Here is a 20358-nt window from a genome sequence, read left to right on the forward strand (position 1 = left end):
GTCTTTTGGTACCATGACATGATGTTTTTCATCTATGAATGTATAGGGCTTCATTCATAGTTATGGTGGGGTAATATGGTCTACAGTCCATAGTTTATACATTCAGGATAGATACTACTTGGGGTATCCTTCCATTTAATGGGATACCCCTTGTTCATCTTGGGCCACATCTTGACAACAGGGTTTCTGAGTGAATGATCTCAACAACATCTTTTCTAAGAAGGTATATTTTTTTTGCATGTATGTAGGATGTGAGGGGGAAATGTGTCTATTCGCTCTCCAAGCGTTACCTAGGAACATCGGGGCTCTGCTTGTATCTGTCCTCCTTGCCTTCCCATTTCCTTTAATAGCTCGCTGTTCCTCTGTGTCACAGACTTGAATTTCCGGGACCTTAGTGACATAGCAGTTTGAGTCACGCACTCCCTCTGCCATCTTGCGTTCCTTCTGTCAGGAAAATCTAATGGAAGCATTGACCATGAAAACATGATACTGAGCTACATGTATTTCCTCTGGCTTTTGAATCTTGTTTTCATGTAAGATTATAAATGTCATGTTCTGTTCCTTCAATTTCATTTTCTCTATGAGTAGCTTTGTGTTTCCGTCCTTTAGAAATCACAACGAGCATGTCTACAATCCTATTATTAACACTTTTCCAGCCTTTCTATTTCTTTTATTCTCGATGTTATAATGTTAACCCAGTCAGCAGGTTGGCTGGCTAGATGGTTTGCAATGGGCAATCCATTTATGATAAACTAGTGTATTGTGTGATTACATCATATTGCTGCCTAGCCAACAAGATTTAAAAATTATGTTCATCTTTTTTTTTCTTCTCTCTCTCTTTTTGTTTCAGGCTCAGAAATCCTGGATTGAAAGAGCATTTTATAAAAGAGAATGTGTTCACATCATACCCAGCACCAAAGACCCCCATAGGTAATGCTGTTGTCTTTAATGTGTTAAGAATGTAAAGTAATAATTATGGGGATAGAGTACAATTAATATTATATCACATACTGCAATGGAACCACTGTCAGATTAAATATATTTTTGAAGCAAATATATTGCACTGATTAATATGCCTCAGCTACCATTAATATTCATCAGCGAAATGTCTGTATAAGAGATCTACCATCATAGAAATAACTGATTGCTGTATATAACAGTATTCTATGTTTTTTGTTACAAATCCTTAATTTTTTTCATCTAAATATTTTGTCAGACTGTTCATGCCCTGCTAAAGTAAAAGAAAGACAGAATTAAATGAAAGACTGTCTTAACTAGGGTTTAGACCTTCAGATTCCTCTGTGCATTTTGGGGCTAAGGGGTGGTACTACAGTTACCTTCCAGAAAAATCAGTGATCTATAAAGCAGGAAGCTAAAGTTGTCCATCGTCATCTGGAAAGGCCTTTTGGAATGGCAATTTTAAAAGATGGCTTCAAAGGCAAATCTTACAGCTATAGATAGACACATAACCTTGGATACATTGTAACCTTCAGCACTCCAATCGTTTTTTGTCATCAGAGTATCCTCAATTGTTAGTGTTTAAGAGAATGGTGGCTGTGCATATAACTATCATTACTAATAATTGTGATAATGGCTGTTATAACACATGAAGGACATTTTGATGACAGATGGAACAAATTTTGAGTTTCCATTTCTTCTTCAAAGAAAACCTTATAGATTTTTATTCTCAGAATTGAATATTTGACAGCAAACATCAGTCAGGGAGACGGGTTGGACTGTGACTCATATAGAAGTGAGAGTCCTCATTTAAATTTACACGTTAAAACTCTTCCATCGAAGCTCTTTAGCGTCTTCCACGGAGCAGGTACAAGTGGAAAAAAATCTAAAGAACTTTTGTTCATAATTGCCCTGCCCCAAACAATAATCCAAATACTGAAAGGTGTGGGTGGCGAAGGAAAGGAAGTTATTGATGTAGATGAGCTGGATGGTGGGGAAGAGCAGTAGATGGTGTCACAGGAAACCTCCACCCACCATCTTTCTGATAAGGCTGCATTCTGGGACCTCATTTGCCACTTAACTAGAGTGGGTCAGCGTGATCTGTGGGTTTCTATAACGGGATGCCTGAGCACGTGTTCCAGCAATGGCTGATGAAAAATGTTCACTTTAACCTCTCCTGTTACAGGTGTTGCTGTGGGCGCCTGATAGGCCAGCATGTCGGACTCACTCCCAGTATCTCTGTGCTTCAGAATGAGAAAAATGAGAGTCGCCTCTCCCGAAATGACATCCAGTCTGAGAAGTGGTCTATCAGCAAACACACTCAGCTCAGCCCAACGGATGCTTTTGGGACTATTGAGTTCCAAGGAGGCGGTCATTCCAACAAAGCCATGGTAATACGACAAACGGTCACTCATTCCCAGACATAGTGTCACATCCTATAAGCGAACAGCTGAGAGCCTGGGTTGTAGGTTTCAGGCTAGCCTGGCCTCTGTCACTTCCTGGGAGAATGTCTATAAAGTAGGGAAAAGAGAACCTTCCCTAGACCTTTTTAGATGATTAGCATGAGATCAAATGATTAACTGATTTTTATTCTTGTTAATATGTATCATTGGATATGAGCATGTGGTTCAATGTTGTTTGCATATGCGCATACATAGGCATTGACCAAATCCATCACTTCTTTATTCGCCTGCCTCCTGAAACTTCATCATCTTTTTTTAATTGGTTATTTTATTTATTTACATTTCAAATGCTATCCCCCTTCCCGGTTTCCTCTCCACAAACCCCCTATCGCATCCCCCCTGCTTCTATGAGGGTGCTTCCCCACCCACCCACCCACTCCCACCTCCCTACCCTAGCATCCCCCCTACCCTGGGGCATGGAGCCTCCACAGGACCAAGGGCCTCCTCTCCCATTACCACTCTTACATTCAGATCCACTGCTCTCTGGCCTTCACATATGAGAGAAAAGGTGGTACTTGTCTTCTTTAAGTATTTTCTAAAGTTTTGTACAATTTGCAATGTTATTTTCTGTGTCTCGTCTACTTGGACTTTTTCTAAATCCTTTATCCCAGCTTTGGAGAGAAAAAGAATGTTCCCTTTAGGTTTCTGTGTTTTTCTTATTAGCACATTTCCCAGATTGTTTCCTGCCTTGTCTTGACAGAGATCTTAAAATCCATATCAGGTATATTTTCTCCAAGCAACAGGGTTAGTGATAGTCTCAATGGAAAAGGAAAATATCTTTTTCAAGGAATTGATAGACATATAGAATTTTTGTCATGTCAAAACTGTAGTTCCCATGAAATATTCTTGAGGTGACTCACAGAATTTTCAAAGAATAAAAAGTATAGCATGTGTTCTGGAAGTTTTCTAGTTCAGCAAACTTGCTTCTGGCTGTTGAGCTAGCTAGATAATAGGTGTGAGGCATCTGCAGGACACTGGACATGTCAGTGGGTATGAACTAATTTAGCCGGCATTATTAATATTCTCATTTCCCCTAGGCTGTAAAAGAAATTGAAAAGGCATTCAACTCATGCTTTAAAGGAATCTCCTTTGATGTACGACTCTATTAGTTCATATACTTTAATTTACATTTTCAGTCAATGCTTGTACAGAATTCTGAAAGGTCAAGCTCTGTAGCTTTCTTGCTGACCTTGAAATAGAGATCCATTGGCATTTTTGCATAGCCTGGTGCTGTCGCTTGTTGGTTGGGTGACGGTCCAAGTTAATCCTAGTGCCTTAGTTTCCCTGAGTATAAAATGAGATGGAAACTTCTACTTCAGGAGACTGTTTTAGGAATTAATGGCATATTAAGAGCTTTGAATGGTGCCTGATACTAAAACTAACAGTTGTTTTGCTCTGAGGGAAACTCTATATTCAATCAAAATAGATGTATGCTCTTAAAGTCACAAGTCTAGGTAAATTCTCACTGTCTGTCTTTGTTAGACCATCTAATTTATAGGAACCTCAAATGTTCTACCTAGAAAGCCGGTAACGTTTATTCCCGTGATATTTGTGAGGATGAAAGATACTTGATGCATGTCTAGTGCTTAATAGATGTATGCAAATGATAGAAATTGTTCAGGGAAATAGCTTCTTGGACTTTCTGGAAGCCTAAAGATCCATTAGAGTATTTCCATAGGGGTGTCAGCTTTCACATGCCCACTGTGTGCTCTGTGAAAACTGTATGAATGACCGTCACCTTCCGAGAAGCTATCTGGAGGTTTGTGAGCTGGTGCCCACACTCTGGCCCCTGCAGTCACTCATCCCAGCGAATCAGAGTAGGTCATATCGCCTGGGGTCCTTCCAACATTTGTCCTTGTCCACCTCAGTTACTAAGCAGCTGCTGTGGGTGTCAGTTTAGAATGATCATGGTCAAGAGCTCTTCTGTTGTGTAACTTTCCTCTATAGGAAAATCTTTTCAGCCCCTGAAAATTCCTGGTGAATTTGAAACCCAACCCCCTAAAAACCCTGAGAGCAAAACTCAGTATGTGTTTATATGTATGTGCCCTTCAAAGTGTTCAGCAAAATACATCAACAACTTCTGAATATTTGTGAATAACAGTCATGATGGTAAATGAGCAAACATGAATCTTCGATCCCTTCAGGTTTCAATTCCATATATATATAGTTTTTTCTTGAATAATTTTTTAGAGCTGTAATCAAACACAGAACCTCAAGCATGTTTGGTCAGCAAGTACATCCTCAAACGTTAAGAACCCTGGGAAGTGGGTGCCAAGCACTACCCTCTCAGCACTGATGAGTGTTGTCCATATACTATGATGCTGACCCTGAGGTTAGAGTGTCCCCAGGTGGTCTCAGGGCAGCCACTCCAAGGGCAAACCTTTCTTTCTATCCAAAGCTAATTAGCCTAATGAAGACTATTTTTTCTTTTCATTACTACTGGGTATTTATCGAGTGGAAATCCCCAGCATTCATTCAGACACAAACGATCATCTTGTGCACTTTGAAAGCTTGCCCTGGAGTTACTCTGCTTCTCTTGTCTAAACAAAGAAGTGGTTCTGTCAGGCCAGAGGCCTCATTTTATGAGGCAGGGGAATGGATGCTTGCCAACCTGAGCCTCCCTTGCTTCTCAACCTCTTGAGTCAACCAGCATGCAGTTTAGACAGAGGAACTTGGCACCCATTGCCTTTTAAAGAAGCCAGTCTTCATGAGAGCACTGTATGGTTAATTATTCTCCAAAACTACAGTTAGATGGGCCAATAAACTTAATGTGCCTTTGGGCCCTTGCTTCTGAAAGGAGTCCTTGAAAAGGACTTTTAGCAAAGTCATCAAAATACTCTAGGGGCAAGATTGTCTTTTATTTGAAAAAAAAATTAAGGTAAGATACAAAATTAACTTTTTCCTTGAAGGCAGCCCAGGATATAGGTCTAGCATTTTACAAATGCCAAGGTGGACTGCTCACAGAGAGGCAGGCAGCTTGGGGAACAGACTCATTCTAAAATGCCTCAAGTTACGTGAGAGCCTTATCTAGGTATCTATCCTACCTCATAGATGGGGACAACAGTAAATCACAGACCTTTAAGCATCAAAGATACTTGAGGGAACATAATCAAAAAGCCATTGCAAATTGCCGTTATCTAAGATTTACATCTGGAGTCTCATTCATTAGCCTTGGAGAGAACATGGGCATCTTTGGATATATAAATATCACAGTTATTCCACTGTGCAACCAGCCTTGGAAAAATTAATCTCCATCCTCTCTACCTACATTATAGATGAATGAACTGAAACTCCAAGAAAGTAAGTTGTTTTACCAGCAGAAGCTCTTGAACCCAGCCTCCTAACATTCCCCTTTCCACTCTCTTTCTTTGTCATGTGTGCCTAGAATAGATGAGTCATTGTTTTATTTGGAAGTTATGTGGGGTGATCGAGAGAAAGCTAATTACTATTGTGCTTCTACCTCTTATAAGGGTTTAATAATTTTTGTAGCCGAATTTTTAAATCACTAATATTTAATGAGGTTGATTAAGCTCGAAAGCTTCGAGCGGGGAGAAGTCTCTGTAAAAATTACATTCTCAATTATTAGAATCATTTGCCAAGCTCCTTCAAGAGCTTTGTGGTGTTCAGAACTCAGTGTCCAAGCTTAACCAAGCCCAGGAAAACCAACACTTTGCAGAAAGAAACTATGACACAGGAAGGAACCAGTCCAAGCTGACAGTGAGGAAGGAACCCGACTTTTTTCCTATTCCCAAATTGTAGGCTACCAGATGACAAGCCCTAAACCACCCTGGACTCTCACAAGACCAGGTCACTCATATGGACATTTCATAACTTACCAACTACCTTAGGGCCACAGCAACATGGCTCTGTGAGCAGATATGGTGAGGTTTCTTGGAGACTCTTATCTATTGAGGGTTCCCACATAATTTACAAAGTGAGCAGAATATAGACTTACTTGTTTACAAATCATCTCTTCTAATTAATGCAGAGTGGCTTGTGGGCCAGGTAAGACTAAACCTAATTAAGGGCATGCAGTTAAACCTCTCAAGCCAGCCACATAAATCTCTTCTGCCTCACCTCTGCCATTTGCTCTGCCTACTGGATCATGGGGAGTCGCTTAGTAGCTTTCATATAATTTAGAAAATTATCCTTAGCCCTTGTTTGACACTGAATGCTCTAATTATTGAGCCCACAAAGGAAAAAAACCTTGCTCTCTGTGCTTTGGCAGAGGAGAATACAGATTAGGGTAGTTGCTTTGAGGAGAGAGTAGCACACAGTAGGGAGGTTGCCCGGTTAACTTGGCATTTGTACCCTTTCTCTTAGAGAGCTTCCAGGTTTGAATTTGAGGTTTAAAAACAATCTCTCTTTGCACTCTGCAAATTTGATCTGGGACTCTTTCGCCGACACACACCAAGGAGGAAATGATTAAATGATTCCTCTTCGCACACCTGAACAGCACATCACTGCACTGTGGCTAACACAGGGCTTCCTACAGCCTGAGAGAGCTAAGGAGAAACCTTGGAATTGCTCCATTGGTTTCCGGTGTGCACTTTGTGGTCCAAAGAGCTGGCAAGAGAAACAGAGGGTCTGTCTGAAATTAAGAGTTAAAGTAGACTATACTGCTGGTATTTTCCATTCTAATTGTAGGTCTATAGAGCCAGAGAAGCTGAACTTCTTCCAGAAAACTATCCCACTTCTTGCATCTAGAAAATGCTATGCTAAATAATTCTGACAGAAATCCTATAGACTATCCTCCATGACCCCTGCATGTGCTTACTGACATTACATATTAATACTCACTCTCAAGTGTCCCATTATCAACATAATCCAAAAAGTATATCTGATATCTAACACTGGAAACTGCAAAATTAATGACACATTTTACTTCCAAAGTTTTCAGGGCCATCAAACTAGAAATTTGAATGAACTTGTCTGAATGTATTAAATGCAATTCCAAGTGTCTACTGAGCCACCATAAGCATTCGGCTCCGGATGCGATGCAAAGCAGAGGCTCCGTAGGCTTGGAAGGCTGCTATCATCAGGATTATCTCGGAAGTGGCATGATGTACTTGGCTGCAGCTTTAATTACAAGGACCCCCTTTACATGTGGCTACAAAAATTAGGAAATGAAACGGTGCTTGTCACATTTCTCAACAGAGAAAAGAATGGAATACTTTTCCCACTGTGAGCTTGAAAGAAAGGCACTGCCAAGACTGTTAGAACGGATTTCACAATGGCAGGTCCATGCGTAAGAACAAACCCTGCTTACAAAGTTCCAAGTGGTTATTTGTAAGGAGTAAGGACGGCTTCGAAGTGAAAGGAGAGGATCTGTCATCGCTCATTTCCAAGACTGTAGCCAGATTTATTGCACTGCGGCCTGTTTTCATTTTCATTAAAATAGTTGGGCCAAGTTACGTGCGTAAAAAAAAAATCTAGGACTAAAGAGTTGACTGATGAATTAGCAGAACCGAATGCTCTACCAAACTCAAGTCCAGAATGCCAATGGAAGGTTAAGGAGTTTGTTTGTCTGTTTCTTTGTTTGAGGAAACTGCCTCCATCTGCTCTAAGTGGTGATTGCTGCATTCCCACCCCACCCCTGTCTTTGCCCCCCGTAATACGGAACAGAAAGCACACAGTCTGGCAATATCCTGTGCCTGGCGACTCCCTGTGAGCCCCATAACATTGATAAGTGAATAGAAGCATTTGGAACAATGACAAGGTATTTGCCAATTCCGTACAAAATTCAGGCGTTTCCTACAATTCCGGTAAAGGAACCCCAAGACCAGGTGCAACAAACTAGAGTGAAAAATAAAGATTTGGTTAGCAGCAGCATCCTCTCCACTCAACTGAAGGAACAGCCCTCATTTCCTACGTACAAAATATAATTTCTAGTTGTTGTCTGGAAATTAAAGTAAATCTTCATGTGAAAATTGTGCTGCCTTCATACCTCCCCAGATCTTAAGTACATATGAAATCATATGATTTCAACTAAATCTAGCTCCTATCTTACACAGAGCGTTTGCAAAGTCACCCACTTGCCATGCACAGGGCTCTGAATTTCAGACAAAAGAGCAAACAGCACAAAAAGGGACAGGTCATTACCGAGGTCATACCTCCCTTGGTCTCAGCTTCTCTCTTGATCAACTGGGGACCTAAAGGCCTGTGGTAACTGGAGGCAAGGTCTCTTATGCCCCACCAAACTAGAGTGAAAAATAAAGATGATTTTGAAAAGCATGTGACTTGGATCAGTTATCCACAGGCATGCTATATCTGCAGTGAATGGAATAATATTTGCCCGTTTTGCACTTCCTGGAGCTTCTTAGAGATCACACTTTCCAGTTTGGTCCCTGTAGTGTCCTCTTCAATGGTTTAGATCGGTCTTATTCATCAGGGCAGATAGTCACATTGTTCAAGTGACCAATACTCTTAGCATCTTATAGTAAAAATGAGTTGGAAAACCTCTAAACAGAGCACCAAGCCAGACCAATGCCTAGGTGACCACATTTGAAATGTACATTAGGAAGATTTCCTGCTATTAGCAGTAACAGTACATCGGCAATTAATATATACATAATAGACATCAAAACTGCTTATCATAGATTGATGGGATGGCTTATTGAGTAAAGGTGCTTGCAGCCAAGCCTGACGACCCAAGTTCTATTCCTGGGGCTTACATGGTACAAGGTGAGAACTGACTCTCACAAGCTGCCTGCTAACCTCTACATATACCCCATTGCATGTGCCTATCCCTGCCCCCCCAAATAATAAAAAAATTAATTACTCATCATGGCAACCATGGCTCCTAATTTCAAACCACATTAACAATTTAATAGGAATTGATTAATTGCTCTAGGCACAATTATCTATGTGTGTGAAGCCGCTGACTCAGCAGGTCTGGTTTCTATTATGCTACATAAGGACTATAACATTACATTTATTTAACTTAATTTAAACTCTACTTAATTGAATTTTCTAGATAACATTAAAATGGTGTTTAGCCCATGGTTTTAATGACAATTTAACCTCCCAAATCATGTTTCAATTTTCTAAACAAACAGTCAAAATGATAAAATGTAGCTTACTGATGTGTATAAATACTTGCCTTTTGTTCTCCAGGAGAAGGGCACAATAAGTTGTAGATGATGGGCAATATTTAAAAGCCAAGGCAGTGAATGTCCGTGATTTTCATCTGATATGCATCATAGTTGGGCTTGGTCTGTACGGAAACTTATGAATAAGAATTGGTCCTGGCCAAGAGTGTACTATTAATAGAGATGCCCTGAGCAGCTCACCAGTTGTTGTATTTTCTCGTTTATCATGACCTAATCCCCCCCCACACCATTTCTTTACTTCCCATAACAAATTTAAGTATATTTTACTTCCTATTGGCTCCAAACTAAATAACAGACACGTTGCTTTAGCCCTTCCTTGTGCTGCTGTAACAGAGTATCTGAGAAGGAGAAATTTATAAAGCATGGGCTCATTTATTTTACAGTTCTAGAGAATGGGAAATGCTGGGTCTAGGGGCTTGCTGCCTTTTCTCACTCCTGCTAAGAGCACTAATCTGTTTAGGACAGTCTCCTCCGGACCTAACTATCTCTTAAAGGCCCTATCTCCCCAAACTGCTGCATTGAAGGTGACATTTCCTACATAAAATTTAAGAACACATTCAAACTATATACACACTAATTTAGATCTTTTTAAAATCTGGGTAGGAGTTACGCACACATGGCCCCCAGAAAGCTGTTAGAAATGAAGACACCGAAGTCCCACCCCAGACCTATTGAATCAGAGTGCATTTTTGACTAGCTAACCTATCATATGATTTTTTTTAATATTTAAAGGTTAAGAAGCACATCCCATTTAGCCTTCAGGGTTCATTGTAGCTTTAATGATATGGCTGTGATAATGGAGTAAATGTCTGCTGGATAACTAGATGTGCTATCCTTGTGACTCCTTCCCTTGGGGGTGGAAACTAAAGAGGTGAAACCGATGATCTCCAGTGTCCAGTGACTGTGTAACTATCTCTCCCAATACTGTGCCTACTTTCTTTATAGCTAATACTGAAGAGGCTTACCAAAAGGCATGGGCAGCTCAACTATGCCCTGAACTCAAAGGCCTATAGCACAGGGGATAAAATGCCACATAATAGAAGCATTCAGAAAGAAATATCACACTGAGCTTCATCGCAAGTCACATTGGATGGATCAGCATGGGCTTGAGGTCTCAGGCAGTCATTGGGACTGAAGCAAGCTTTTGAAAGTTGAGCGTAGTTTCTGTGAGTTATGTGAAGAGTGTGTTACGTAAGACTTGGGGATCAGCATTAGCCGAATGCACAAAAATGTGGGAAAAACTGTCAATAGAGGGAATGAGGCCAAAGGAAGGGGAAACTTGCAGGAATAAGGAGTTTATGAAAGATGCAATGATTTAAATTTTTAAAAAAAATGTGTGATCAAAGTGCACTGCGGGAAGAGTTAGCCTATTGACCTGTGGATGTCTCATGGGACTCGGAGGGCCAGAAAAGCCTGGAGGCTGTACCAGAACTCTGACTGACATTCTTGAAGTGAATACAATGCTAACACCAAAGCAGAAGGAACAAAGACCAGGTCTGGGGGAAAAAACCATTTTGAGAAATGCTGCCCGAGGACTCAGAGTTTATTCGGTTTCTATAAAGGAAAGGGGGAAAGAGAAAGTTACAGCTCTGAGGTCAGGAGAAGGCTGTAGAGTCAAAGCTAGCATACAGAGCCTCTCTTGACCCTCCCCCCTACTAACAGCATGAACTTGGGAATGTTATGGGTCCTTTCCATCTGCAATGCAAATATTGACAATATGAGGTGGAACACATAAAGTACTTATCAGCCCTGTACCTGGAGTACAGAAGTCAGGCCCCACAAGTGACCTTTTAGCCATCAGCAAACCACGTGCATGCAAAATGGAGGTCTAGGACTCCTATCACTTAGAGGCATGAGTGAGATGTAGTGTTAGAAAGCAGCACCTTGTTCATGTGTGTAATATGTTACACTACCTGGCCTATTTTAAAATGGCAAAGAATCGGCAGTCATAGGTCACAGATAATGCTTGGTAAGTGGCTATTTTACTGCTGTGTGTAATTTCTGTGCTGTGCTTTTGTCGTTATTTTAGAGTATCATTTAAGAGTCACTGACAATAGTATGTGATTCAATCAACACACAGGTGGGCCTTGGTACTAACCTCAAAAAATTGAACTACAGGGCTTGGAGAGTTGTTTCCTTTGGTGACGTGTTAAGCCACACAAATATGAAAATGCAAGTTCATTTTCAAGCCTGGAATAGCATACTCCAGTAACTCCAGCACTGGCAAGGCAGACACAAAGGGATGTCATGTGCTTACTATCCAGACAGTATAGCCAGACCAGTGAGCTCCAAGAGAGGTCTTAAGAGAGATCCTGTTTAGAGGGATGGCAAAATGACTCCATAAGTAAAAGTGACCTGAATTGAATGCCTGGGATCCCAATGGTGGGAGGAGAGAACCTATATAACAAGCTGTTTTTTAATTTCCCCACTCTGACACACACACACACACACACACACACACACACACACACACACACACACACATGCAGGGAGACACATTCACATTCGTATACACATGCACAAAATAATTTGATGAATGTATAAAATAAGTTAAAAGATAGTGGTTTGAGGAAGACACTCAAAATTGACTTATGGTCCACACTTGGATACACTTGTGCAGAAATGAATAAATATGTATACACATACACCACACACACAAAGAATAGACTTGAATCCAATTCATGTCTAAAGGTAGTGAATAATTTGGAGATTTTTTTTTTTTTGAGTCAGGATTTCATTCAGTCCAGGCTACCCTCAAATTCACTGTGTATTTAAGGCTAGCCTTTGAACTTCTGATGTTCCACCTTGCAAGACCTGAGTACAGTAATGGGCCACAAACCTCATTAATCAATTCTTTCCTCTCCCATGAAGCACTTTTGAAAATAATTTTAATTTATCTTACATTAGCATTCTGTGTGTATAGTGTATATTTGTGTGGCCATATGGGCATACAGAGGTCGGAGAAAACTCATGGGAGTTGATACTCTCCTTCTCTCATATGGTCCCAGGGGTTGAACTTAGGTCCTCAGGCTTGGCATCAAGAAAGTGTCTTTACTCACTGAGCCATCTAAAGGACCCACTATATATTTTTGTTCTTGTTATTTTCATTTTTTTTTTTTAGAGAGAGCATCTTGTGTGTGATTCCCCAAGCCTCCGATCCGCCAGCCGCCACCTCCCACATGTTGGGATTACAGGCAGGCGCCACCACACCCTGCTTATGTGGTACATTAGAATCAAACAGAGAACATGAGGCAAGCACTCTACCAACTGAAATATAGCCCCATTAACACACACCTAAGAATGTTATAATTTTGATTGCCAATTTATTGCATAATGCTTTATTTCTATCCCTTTAGGCTATAAGTTAGGCATGATTGTTGATTTATATATGTGTGGCCAACATGGTTACCAATTAATTACTCATTAGTGATATCCCACCTTGCGTTTGAGATTGTCATTCTGGATAGTATACGCCTCAATGATACTTCAGTGAAGACTGTCAGAGAGAAACTCAGTGCTGGCATTGATAAAAATTGGCTATTGGAGCGACAGGTCATTCCTTTTGACTTTAGTTCCCATTGCTGCTGTTGAGAGCGGGCTTCTAGTCTAGAGTCTTCATAGGTAGCGCTTTCTCCAAGCAGTGCTTAGGGATGCTATCTGTGATGTATCACTGAGATTCTGTTACTTATCCTTCCTAGGATCCATTGAGCTCCTGGGCCTGAGAGCTGATATCCTTCAGTACTTCTGAGAAACAATCTGCCAAGGCCTCCTAAGCAGTGCCTCCTTCCTGATTATCTAGAATTCCCAGCTCACTCTCCCACTCATCTTTAGTTTTTGTTGTTTCTGTGTGTTTTCCAAATCATCATCTTTCTGGGCTGACTTTTTAAGAACCATTGTCAATATGTCCTTTTCCCATGATGATTTTCACTTACAATACTACATTTTAATCACTCCACATTCTGTTCTAGGTTTCCCAATGTCCATGGTCATTCCTTACGGTTTCTTCTTCCCCCTCTGTTTCGATACACATATAAGATGCTAACTGTGTTGTTTTTGTGATCTATGACCATCTCACTGTCTTGGACCATCTGCTCAGCTATCTGTTCATGGGACTTATTTCCAATCTAGATTTATCACACATTGCTTCACAGAGGGTCTGTGTTTTCTTCTGCCTTTTATCTGGAGCCACCACTCAACCAAACTAATTGACATTAACACACCACTTTCTAGGTCTGAAAGCACACTAAGTGGACTGATTGTAAACCTGGGTAGGGACCTGCTTGTGTTTAGAAATAATCAAATGGAATTCTTTCTTCAGTCTTTCCAGAGCCCACATCAGCCTTACCTTCAGGGTAAGCAAATTTCCCCGAAGCCTTCTTTTATATAGTTTCTTAGTTTTTCCTCCTAACGTTTATAGGCGATCACTTTGATGTATACCAGCTTCTGTGGGGCTCCCCCAGGACTCCCCCACACTGCACAAAGTTATCAGGTCAGATATTCAAGGGCTGCAGGGTTAGGGAGAGCTTCTTTGATCCTGCCCTGCTCTGTGCCCCCAAGCAGATTTTCTTTAGGAACATGCTCCAGACCAAACATGGCTACATAATGTCTTATAAAAATTAGATAAATAAAGATAGATAGATGATTGGTTGATGAGATAGATAGATGATTGGTTGGTGAGATAGATAGATGATAGATATAGATAGATAGATAGATAGATAGATAGATAGATAGATAGATAGATAGATAGACAGACAGATATTACATAGGCAGGGAGGTAGACAACACATAGACTACAACACATTTACAGCTAGATATAACCAGCTATTAACTAATTTTAAATTTTTCTTTGAATTATGCAGAATATTGGAGTCTTCTGGAACTTCAAAACACAGCAGGATCACAAAAACACAGAGACTTTTAAAGAAATTGAACATGTTAAAAATACTTGGAATTTCTAAATTGTACAAATATAAACAGCGATAAAATATCAACATGATTTGATTTAGGCAAAAAGCTCATTGGGAAAGTTGTGTTTAAACTACATTTAATAAAAATCGAGTAATTTCCAAATTGCCAATTACTGAGAACTTCCACAAAACCTTTAAAACTAGAACCCTTTGTCTCCGCAGACCTCTTTTGGTACGGGAAATGAGCCCTTCTCCTTACACAACCTGTTTTCACTTGAAACATCTCCTACAAGTGGGGACATATATAATTGTCACAGTGACAGGCAACTCTCATCTCCCTAATTGTCCATCTTTATTTTAGTATGTCCGAGTATCTTTTGATACGAAACCTGATCTCTTGCTACACCTGATGACCAAGGAATGGCAACTAGAGCTTCCCAAACTTCTCATCTCTGTGCACGGAGGGCTGCAGAACTTTGAACTCCAGCCCAAACTCAAGCAAGTCTTCGGGAAAGGGCTCATCAAAGCAGCCATGACAACTGGAGCCTGGATCTTCACTGGAGGGGTCAACACAGGTAATCAGAATAGGACGGAGAGAATCAGCTGCAACCACGTTGTGTCCAGGATAATTTGGCCTCACGTTGAAAATATCCATATTTCTCTACCTCACTTGCTCACCAACCTCCTCTTACTGCTTCTTCTCCTTCCTTTGCCTTGGGGAGAGCTATACAGATGTTTTTTCAACAAAGAACTGCATAGGAGGAGTGACTTTACTATTTAATGACTTGCAGAATTTGTATACATGACTGACAGGAAATCACAGGATGTTTTTAATAGGTCAAATTAACATGTGTCCAGTAACTTTTAAAAAGATAACTTTTTGTTTTAAATTGAAAAGTCTGCCTTTTTAATTTAGGCAATTTCAAGCTTAGTAACTTTTTTAAGGGAATGTGGGAAAGAGGGAGGAGAGAGAGAGAGAGAGACTGTACATGCCATAGCTAATACATGGCATGACTACCACACATAGGCAGACAACTTCGAGTATCAGCCCCTACCTCCTTTCACCTTATTGAAGCAGAATTTCTCTGTTGTTCACTCCTGTATATACACCAGGCTCGCTAGCCTGCGAGCCATAGACTCTCCATTCTCTGCTACCCACCTCAATAGGCACGCCACAAACACTCATACTACTCCTACTGTACCTGGCTTTTACATGGGTTCTGGTGATTCAAACTCGGGCCCTTATACTTGTATGAGAGTTGCTTTATCCACTGGGCATATTCCCAGCCCTAGTTTTTCTTTTCTATTACCATTTCTATCAGGGTTTTAAATTACAAGGTTCACTCTAGATTATTATATGCTTGTTCAAAATATTTTATTTTATATTATATTTATGCATGTGTATCTGAGAGTGAGTTTGTGCAGGAGTGTAGGGCTCTGAGAAGCCAGAACCATTGGATCCTTCTTGGGTCTGGAGTTACAGGCAGTTGTGAACTGTTCAACATAGGTATAAGGAACCAAACACAGGTCCTCTGCAAGAGAGATACATGTTCCTAATCACTGACCATCCCTCAGATCCATGTGTGTTTATAATGTTAAATGTTTCTTCAAACATTCCCCACCAGAAGATGATTGATTCCAACCCTTCGTGGATTCCAAATCTCTTTTCCTGCCTGTCATATAAGTTTTCATAGTATGATACAACCGTAATTATTAAATCAATTCTAGAACCACTTACAGTTAGGTTCTTATCTGTAGAACAGGATTTACTATTTAACAGATAATGGAGTAAACTTTGTTACCATGAGGCAGAAATTCTTATATAAAGTATACCAATGCCAGGTGTGGTGGCTCATGGCCTTAATGCTAGACTTCAGTAGGCACAGGCAGGTAGATCTCTGTGGTTTGAGACCACCCTGGTCTATAAGGTAATGAAAATTTGTCAGAAGGCTCACAGTCTATACACATGGGCACATTTGAAGTTAGTGGGACATCCTGAATACAACTCTAGTCTAACTCACATCTTCTCCTTATCAGAAAATAGCTGAGATTTAACTTAGACGATGTGAGAACTGTGAAATCGCCTTCATAGCTAGAATGTGTGAGCAGACAGCACACAGCTACACACACACACATGTTTTAGCAGTGGTCTATGCAGATGGTCCATGCCTAGTTCTGTGTTATAAAATCCCAACCCCGTCCATCAGCTGGCAACGTCTTCGGCTGACCTGCACAGCTAGCTCTTACTGATGATCCTGAAAAGAGAAATTTTAGTGACAATCTGGATTTCAGGCTACACATTTTCCTCTTCACTAAGTAGAAAGCATTTGCTTGTAATCGTTTTTAGTCTTTTTGTTTTCTGATGTAGAGAGACGCGTCTAATGCAAGGCTCAAAAGAATTCTAACCAATTTTCTATATTTAGAAAGCTGGATTGCTAGTTTTTTTTTCTTTTATAAAATGCATTCAAAAGCAGAAAAACATAATTTACATCCTAACTACTATAAACCAAATAGCTCATCTCTGCTTTGGAGTATGAGACTTTAATGATGGCTATTAAAGCTGATAGCACGTAAAGAACATTGTGGCGGAGAGGCATATCATACAGTTAAATTTCTTGTCCAACCCAGTCCCGTTATATGTTGCATATTAATAATAATATTTATGGATTTACCCATCTTTGTCTGAAAGTTGCGTTCAGTAATATTTTCACTTAGGTGATACACTCACAAGGTAAGAGGCAAAGAGGACATAGCTTCAGGCTCCCAGCACAGCACACTGTGGATTAGTGCTCAAGACATGTGTTGATCTCATGTCTATTTTACAATTGACTTATTAAAACATGTATGATGTCTCCATGGTGAGACTACTTGGTGAGTTCTGTTCAATGCACGTCTTCTGAGCCCTTATTTGGAGTTAGACTATCACAAGATGAGTAACACACTGACTGTCCAGTCCTCCTGTCAGAGGACATGTGTCACATTCTGTTATGCATCACTGGAGGACGTGGCAGCTGTTAGGGACACATTAGCTACTGTATGTGCAAGGAATTACATCCAGGTTAAAGTTCATAGAAGGGATGGCACTGAGGATGGGTGTGTCTTGGGGAACGAGGAGAATGTTGATAAGAATACATTCTTAGGAAATGTACCTTACAAGTCAAATATAAAAGGAAAAAAAGAAATAATAGTAATAAAAAATAGAAATTGTCTATTCCTTAATGGTTTTTTAAAATCAAGATCGGGTTCCCTACTGCTCTAATCTGAATTTCCTTGCTTTTAACTGTAAGGCAATCATTAACAGAAGAAGGAAAGAAATAAAACACAATGAATATTAAAGGTGTACTTACATATTTTAGCATAAATTTTCCATTGAGTAATACAGCATTATTACCAGGCTTTCCATATCATGTGATATAAATAGGAAGAGGAAATTGAGGTTAATAAAATCTTAGGTAAATAACTATTGAAATGACCCTAATTCCTTCACAGACCATAGAATCGATTAGTGCTTCTGCTTTTTATTCCAAGGATTCAGGATACTAATAAATCACTATGCTATAAGCAAAGCATTTTTCTAGAATAAATAACATTTATTGTATATAGATACTAGATATTCTTCATTTTTTCCATGGGAATTGAAGGAATGTATTGTTTAAGTTTGTATTGACTCTGAGAAATATATCTGCAATATAACCACTCATGGAGTATCTTCTAAAGGAGTAGTTCTTAGAACTATGTCAAAATTGTATGTCTAACATCTCCTCCCAAAGTTAAAGGCATTCATTAATTTCCTGCAGAGTGATAGAAAGGACACTTAATAGACCAAGCTAAACCCCCTCTCTCTGCTCTTAGGTGTCATCCGTCATGTGGGAGATGCCTTGAAGGACCACGCATCTAAGTCTCGAGGGAAGATATGCACCATAGGTATCGCACCCTGGGGAATTGTGGAAAACCAGGAAGACCTGATCGGAAGAGATGTGAGTCCTGGGGAGTGCTCTGTCCTGTGACTTTTCCTAGTGTCTGTAATATATATAGCATGATACTTTTAAGTCCATCTTTCAAAGTTCAATTTGTATTATGAAAGGTTTCCTAAATGATTACTTGGTTTCCAAATTCTATCTAGATAAACTCATGACCAATCCTCCCAACCGAGGTGTCAACAGTACCCCAGATTGACTAAATTAGACGTTCATTAAAGGATTCGTATTGTTATACAGAAGGGGCCTGATCAGGCACTTCCTCTCTGAACCCAAGAGATAGGTAGATGCTGGATGACTCAATGAACAGCTGCCAGGGCTAATTCTGAGGAATACACAGTCAAGAAACATGGAAAAAACTCAATAATAATTACAAAACACTGATGAAATATATGTAAGAAGTCATTAAAAATATACAGGCTTCTCGTGTTTGTAGATTGGAAGAATTAATATTCTTTTAATGTCCCATCTACTCCCTATCAAAAGGTCAGTGACAGTCTTTAGAGAACTAGGAGTAATGACCCTAGAGTCCATATGGAACCACGGGACCCCAGATAGCCAAAAGAATCCTGGGGAGATAAAAGCTGGAAATGTCACAATATCTGATATCAAGAACTACTGTGGAGCAGCAGTGTCCTAGACAGCATGGCATTGGCAAAGAAAGAGACAAGTGGCAAAAACGAACAAACAAACAAAAAGGGTGCATCCCCAAAGGAGTCAAACTGGACCCTCATCTCGCACTCTGTACTTGACAGAGAACCAGATGGAAAGGGGAGATGGGGGAGAAACCGGGAGGAGAAACAGTAATCAAGATATATTATGTGAGAAAAGAACCAATTTTCAACTTAAAAAAATCATTGAAATAGAAGGGGGAGGGGAAGGTAAGCAAAGCCTTAAGTGTGAGATCAGAAGCCACTAGAACTTGAAAAAGAGGGAGCGCTTGAAGGCCCCTGGAGGGGCAGTGGTTTTCTGCAGAGGACCTGTAATGGCAGAAAACAAAAGGAAAGCTTTATTATTAGCTCTATTATTAGTTGGAAAGAAAGCAAACTCAGGACTGTACAGCACAAGAAGCGTCAGGATGAAGAGGCATCATACAGAACGGGACAGGACACTTACCATTGCTTCTCTGACAAATTAAGCTAAAAACTTCTAAAAGAAGCTAAAAAACAATTTAAGCAAATGTAACTCTAAAATGGGAAAACAAACTAGTTGTTTAATATATTAAAACACTGAAAAGCATTGCCCATTGGAGAAATATAAATCCCAACTATGATGAAAACGGGTATTATAAAATAAATAACAAGTTCTGGCAAAGATGTGCAGAAATGAAACCCATATACTGGGGACGATAATATAAATTATTCCAGCCGGTACGCAGGGCATTATAGAGGTTCCTCAAAAACTAAATATAGATATACCAGTTCTCTGGATATGTCCAAAGAAAGGCAAAGCAGCACACCAAAGTCTGCTGCACTAGTTACAACACACAAGGAACTAGTCCGGATGCCCAGCAACAAATAGTTGAATAAAGATTATTTATATGTATATGTGTGCACATATATAATTAAATATTACCTGGACATAAAGAAGGAGATCCTGTCAACAGTCAAACAGAATCAGTGACATCAGGTAAAATAGGCAAGACACAGGTAAACAAGCACACCGCCATCTCTCTTATATGCACAAGCTTTTAAAATGTTGACATAAAAATGATCACTAAGATCAGGAAAGAACGGATGTTTGAAAAGGAGGAGTTGGATTTGATCTGTGCTATATGCACATACAGAAATTTATGCTGAGCCCCACTAGTGTGTATAAGCAAATCATGAGTTAATTACATTTTTAAAAAGATATACAGTCAAAATTTCCTTTTTCAATGGAAATTAAAGTGGCAGGTTACACAGTACACTGAAAACATAATTTTAGTCTAGCTAGTCAATAA

The 20358-nt window shown here is 39.9% G+C and overlaps 1 protein-coding gene across 2 annotated transcripts in view; it reads left to right on the plus strand.

The window, feature by feature from the left end:
• The window catches only part of Trpm3 (transient receptor potential cation channel, subfamily M, member 3), an 870412-nt gene that overhangs the window by 587835 nt on the left and 262219 nt on the right, over positions 1-20358 (plus strand). For both annotated transcript variants that reach the window (NM_001191562.1, NM_001354180.1), the window contains 4 exon segments: positions 851-930; positions 2144-2348; positions 14801-15014; positions 18292-18416. In NM_001191562.1, coding sequence (NP_001178491.1) covers positions 851-930; positions 2144-2348; positions 14801-15014; positions 18292-18416 — 624 coding nt within the window.

The sequence above is a fragment of the Rattus norvegicus genome, chromosome 1 (assembly GCF_021556685.1).
Source record: "Rattus norvegicus strain SHRSP/BbbUtx chromosome 1, alternate assembly SHRSP_T2T, whole genome shotgun sequence".
NCBI lineage: Eukaryota > Metazoa > Chordata > Mammalia > Rodentia > Muridae > Rattus > Rattus norvegicus.